This window comes from Rhagoletis zephyria, unplaced genomic scaffold (genome assembly GCF_001687245.7).
Source record: "Rhagoletis zephyria isolate East Lansing unplaced genomic scaffold, Rhagoletis_zephyria_1.1 Rzeph_scaffold_00206, whole genome shotgun sequence".
NCBI classification, from domain to species: domain Eukaryota; kingdom Metazoa; phylum Arthropoda; class Insecta; order Diptera; family Tephritidae; genus Rhagoletis; species Rhagoletis zephyria.
In genome coordinates, this window is record NW_016157290.1 from 388,104 (window position 1) to 394,347 (window position 6,244).

A 6,244-nucleotide genomic window follows, 5' to 3' on the forward strand; every position below is an offset into this window, starting at 1 on the left:
TTTCGGAAGGGTGAAAAAACATATATTTAATACTTGCGCCGGGTATTTAATGTTCGGCTCCGCCCGAACTTAGACTTTCTTACTTGTTCTTATTTATGGATGTGACAAAGCCATGTCTGTCTGTCCGTCCGTCCGTGTACACGATAACTCGAGCAAAAATTGAGATATCTCAACGAAATTTGGTATGTAGGTTTCTGTTAATCCAAGGTAGGTTGGTATTGAAAATGGGCGAAATCGGACTTTAACCACGCCCACTTCCCATATAACGGTAATTTCCAGAAATACGAAAACTGCGATATTTTAGTAACTACTGGAGATTATTCACTCAAAATTGATATTTACAATAAGTTTTAGACGAAAAATAAGAATATTATAAATTTTTGGAAAATGGGCGTAGCCACGCCCACTTATGGTTACATGTGTATATCTTGGCAACCGCTGCACCAATTTCTTCCGAACTTAGCACAGTTGTTGGGCTTGGTTGGCTTGGCGTACCTAATGGCCGAAAATTTTTAAAATCGGACAATAACCACGACCACAGTCCATATAAGGGTAGTTTAGAGAAATACGCAATCTTCGATAAATCAATAAATATTAAAGCTAATTTATTCAAAATTGACGCTTGCAACAATCCTTTACCAAGAAATATGTTTATGGTAAAATTTTGGAAAATGGGCGTGGCACCGCCCACTTATGATCACATATATGTTTATCGGTAACCGTTCTACCAATTTATACCAAACTCGGTATTTTTATTGTGCTTTCCACTTAAAAGCAAAACGTTGCAAATTATTGAAATCGGACTAAAATTACGGCCGCTTTTCATATAACGGTAAATTTCAGAAATGCTTGAAATTTCAATACTTCGAAATTTAAGGACGCTAATTTACTTAAAATTTATGCACCCCGGCTTATCATGTAGTGGTAGCTTTCGGAAAGGTGGAAAACATATATTTAATACTTGCGCTGGGTATTTAATGTTCGGCTCCGCCCGAACTTAGACTTTCTTACTTGTTTTCTTTATTTAATGTTTATAATTTTTTTTACAAAAGCGTTAGGCATTGTATAAAATGTAACTGCGCCCAGAGAAGGATAACCATATGCACTGGGATTCTCCACCGTCAGGTTTTTCCTGTTTTTCCATCACCAATGCAATCGTTAACTTTCAGGATACTTTATAATATTTTTTTATTAATAATTCAAAATTCCAAAGACTAATTTTTATTTCTTTAAAGATTTCTACAAGATTTTTTGAAAATGTTTATGAATGTATAAACATTGGGGTGGTCCTTAGAAATCAAATGAACCGATTTTTTCCGTCTAACCCCCTCCATCGGTAATACCATGATCACAGATATCACATATAAATTGTGGTCCCGATTTCAGTCGGTTAAAACGTTTTCATAGGGTAATCTGAAGTTTGACCCCTGTGTGACACGTCTTAACCGACTCCAATCAGGGCCAAAATTTATATGTGATAACGCCGACTAAAGTAGTATCGACTATTGGTATTAGGTGAAAAAAATTAATTTTAATTTTTTTAGTCTCCATAGAGGAATTTGAACTTTACCCCCTGTGCGACACGCCTTAACCGCCTCAAATCGGGACCAAAATTTATATGTGATATCTTTGACTATAGTAGCATCGACGTAGGGGTTGAGGCTTGGGAAACTTGATGTAAAAATGTGCTTCCTACATTTAAGGACCACCCTAATGTACATATGCAAACGCGAAATTCTCTACTCGCCATCAGGCCATGTGCTCTCTACGTCTTCAGTGGGAAATGTACGTAACCAATAAGCGTTATCAAATAGCTTAAAGCCTAGCTTCTCGAACATGCCACGTGCGACGCGATTATCCTTGTTTACCAGCGTCATTACATCATCACCCAGCTCCGCAATGCGTTGCGCTGTAGCCGTGGCAATCAGGCTACCCAAACCGCGTTGCTTGTGCTCCACCCTCACTTGCAGAGCGCCGAGAAAACCGCCTTGCAAACTGACGTTGAGAATAGAACAAAAATAAAGGAATGCGTTAAAAAACGTGTCTCAAGTTTTCATATTTACCGCAAGCACCACGCTACTAGCTCGCCAGTGTCCGCTGTATAAACGCCCATATTCGCATTCCACTCTATGAGACGTTTAATCAGAAAACGTGAACCCTGATGATGATTTGGCCATAGTGTGTCGATTATCTCAGCATCGGTTGTGGCATTTAAAGGACGTAGCACATAACCGCTGGGACGGCTGAAATTAAGCTCAAATTCGTTTATACTTAAATACTTAAGTTTGTGAGTACGAATAATCGAAGCTTATTTTTTTTTTTCAAAACTGTTCGCCAATCCAAGTGCACACAGTTAACCTATACCAGTTCAGTTATGCAGATATGTACGTACTTTAGTGGCAACTGCAGCACTTCCATTCTGGGCTTGTAGTACATAACAGTGAGATTATCGTAGTCGAATTTTAAATTATTTGTGCGCACTGCACTCAACACCGAGGAGCGATGACGTTCCAGAAAAGAGCTCACTTTGAAGCCTGGCCAAGACCAGTTGAGAAGAGTGAGTGCTTTTGTGAGTCGTTCATTGCCTTCGCTGGAGAGTAGTGAATTCACAAATAGCTGGTAACGGTCCTGAAAAAAGAAACGTCAGTGAGGACATTGTGTATAAGGTAAACATTGAAATATAAAAATATTTCAGAAAATCAAATAAATAAATTCTTATTGTTATCTTAATTCACAAAGGCCCTAACCAACACTTTCTTCAAAGCTGCGTTTTTCACAGATTTTAGTAGGATGTATTAAAATACACCTTCAATAAATAATTTTGAAGTGTTAGTACCGAAACAACAGAGTTGCATGCCATTTTAAAGCCCTACCTGTTTTTAATAGATACTCATTTTATAATGTTTTTTTGCTTCTCCTATAAAATAAAAAATTTGTTGGTTAGGGCCTTTTTGAACTAATGTGACGATATGTATGTACGTATCCTATTGGTTGATATGGCCTTTGAATTTTATTGATTTAGTTTTCGACAGTTTAAATTTTTTCGTATTTTTTTTATTGTGCAAATTGTGAGCGGCCTCTTAAATATTTTTGTTCAGCCGTTTTCGAAATATCGATTTGTCAAAAAACTTTTTTTTTATATGCCCATAACTTTGCGAAATTGGGCCTATCGCGACCATTTTTTTGTTTGAAATTTTTAAATTTCCTGAAAAGTTTTGAAAATTAAATTAAAAAAATTGTAAAACCGCATTTCTATAAAATTTTCATGAAATTTTAAAATTTCTAATATAAAATTCTGATTAAAAAACACGTACTGATCGATTTTCTTAAAATTTTTCTGATATAAACTGTAACTCATTTCGCAACTTCTAGTCCTAGTCTGATTATGGGATAACCATGGAAACGAAAAACTGACAAATTTTGTCCATACCAACGCCAAGGACTCACCTGCATTAATAAAAAATATAAAAATACTTTGATGTAGAGAAAGAAATTAGCAAGAAATACGATTATTCAGTTTCGTATAATAAATTGTTATCGTTTTCTTTAACCCTGGAAGTACGTGCTTATTTTTTGTACGTAAAATAAATACTTCGACGACGGTATATATTTAAAAAATGAATTATCATTGTATAAGCTTTCGGTTAGTTTCGAAAAATAAAAATTGCGTCGTCGATCCGACAAAGCATGTACCTACTTCCAGGGTTAAAGTGTGATCAAACGCTTGATTACTCGTACATGGCGTATGAGTAATATTATTTCTTGCTCATATTTTCAACCAAAAAGAAAATAGTTCGAAAAAATAGATCCCATTTTTATCCCATTATCGGGACTAAACGTTGCGGAATGGGTGACCGTTTTTTTAATAAAACATTATCGATCAGTACGAGTTTTTTGGAAATCAACATTTTATATAACAAATTGGGAAATTTTATAGAAATACGAAGTTAAAATTTGTTTCCGTTATATCAGTGAGCAAATCTCACGAGTTGTTTTTTTTTTAATGTCACTCCCTTCTCTTGGCAGAAAAAAAAACGCTTAACCATTCTACTTGCATTTATTTAAATCAATGGGCCGTATGAACAAAAATAAGCAATTGCTTTTTCTTAAAATACCAGATATTTTACTCAATTTATTCAAACAATATTGAAGTAAAAGGTATGAAATTTTAAGAAAAAGCAATTGCTTTGTTTTTATTCATACGGCCCAATGGAGTTCGAGAAACAAGACAATAAAAAATAAATCAAGTATTTAAAAAAATTTCGCCTTAAAAGGTTTATTTAGCGAAAAAGTAACGAAATTACTAATTACGTAAAATGTTAATAAGCCACAATAACATTGACAAATACTTCAAATTAGTTTAAAATAAAGCGCAAAAATCAATTTACATTAGCGTGGGTCGAAAATTCACTTTTTTAGAATTTTGATTGGTAATAGCAAATATATGGTTAATTATGCTTTTAAAATAATATGTGTGAAATATGTCAATTTGTGGTCAATATGTTAGGCTCGCCGAAGTCCATCAAAGTTCAAGGGCTAAAAAAAAATATCTTAGCTTACTTCGATCCTCTACAAAAAAGTCAATACACCAATTTCGCAGGACTAATAGGTTCGAAGATACTTGCTAAAAAATTTCTTAATTACTATATTGATAAAATTTTTATATTTTTGAGCACATTGAACTTTGATGGACTTGGGCGAGCCTAAATTATTGACCAACAATTTTCATCTTTTACACAGACTGTTTTTAGAGCATAATGAGCCATAGTGTTTTGCTATTACCAATCAAAATTCTTAAAAAATGGATTTCTGGCCCACGATAATGTACATTGTTGGGGCGGAAATGCCTAAGGAGCTAAGCAGCAGTTTAGTAATAAAATTTATGTATGTACATGAATAGATTAAGATTCATACAAGGAAGAAGGTAAAGTTGAGTGTGTAGAAGGTAGAGATGGGCAAAAGACGTGATTTCTACGTGACACATCGTGTCACGCTTTTTCACGTGTCAGCGTGAGCGAATTTCAGTGAAAATATAGCTGGACGTGAGTGTGCGGGATTTACAAAATCATCAACGTGAGCGTGCGTGAATGTGTACCGAAATTACTCACGCGCCCATCTCTAGTAGAAGGAGGAAGGGATAAAAGCAAAGATTAAAATAAAAGTAGAGAAACTTAAAGGTAAAGACAAAGAGGAAGGCAGATTTAAATAGTTAATATAATGACAATGGTGAGCGTGAGTATATAGATGAAGAAAAAAAAAAATTAAGATACAGATCAGTATAAAGGGAAAGGAAGAGAAAAAGACGAAGATAAAAATCAAAATGAAAAGATAACTATAACGATATAAATAAAGATAAAAAACGATAGATATGGAGAAAGATAGTGATAGAGATAAAGGTAAAGATAAATATAAAGAAGAAAATAAAACTGAAGAATGAGATATGTTACGTTATGGCACGTCATGTTATGCTATGCTATGTCATTTTATGCTATGCTATTTTATGTTGTCTTATTTTATTTAATGTTATGTTGTGTTATGCTGTGTTATGTTATGTTATGCTATGTTATGTTATATGCTATTTTATTTAATGTTATCTGATGTTATTTCATGTTATGGTATGTTGTATTATAGTATGCTATGTTATGTTTTCCTAAGTGCTAAGTTCAACTCACCTCCACTCAACTCACCCCAACTAATGATATTTCTTCTCAACTCATCGCAACTCACCTAGCTCAACTTATCTAAACTCACTTCACTTCAATTTACCTCATCTTAACTCAACTCAACTCACCTCAACTCTCCTTAATTTTAGTGTTTGAATTTCAACGGCTGGGCGAACTAGTAATAATTAATAATTTTATATACCACAAAATATTAAAATTAAATGGTAAACATGTTCTTATTGCCAAGGTGAACGAATCTAGTGTAATAGAACTAGTGTGCCACCAAATGAAAAAAAAAAATTACATTGAGTAAAAGATGACTGTGATTTGAGAAACTAAAATTTCAGTTTTAAATTTGTTTTGACACACTCGAAATATATTCCAAAAGTGTTATTCACATAAAGAAATTAATATATATGTACATAAGGAATACTGTGTAAAAACCTTCCGCGCCAATATTTAAATACTTTTTAATAATATGACTTCTAAATTATGGCGTGCAAGTAAACGTGTTGGATGACCGCGTACAGTACAGCGGGGCGTATAAGTTACATATGCAACTACGGATATATGTACGAGTA

The 6,244-nt window shown here is 33.9% G+C and overlaps 1 protein-coding gene across 1 annotated transcript; it reads right to left on the reverse strand.

The window, feature by feature from the left end:
- Window positions 1–1,097: 1,097 nt before the first annotated feature.
- Window positions 1,098–2,640, reverse strand: LOC108358107 (uncharacterized). Its single transcript, XM_017609261.1, has 3 exons — window positions 2,393–2,640; window positions 2,064–2,243; window positions 1,098–1,995 (listed from the first exon to the last, which is right to left on the reverse strand). Exons 1-3 carry the CDS (start codon window positions 2,434–2,436, stop codon window positions 1,740–1,742), a joined length of 480 nt encoding a protein of 159 aa, XP_017464750.1. The 5' UTR covers window positions 2,437–2,640; the 3' UTR covers window positions 1,098–1,739.
- Window positions 2,641–6,244: the final 3,604 nt, after the last annotated feature.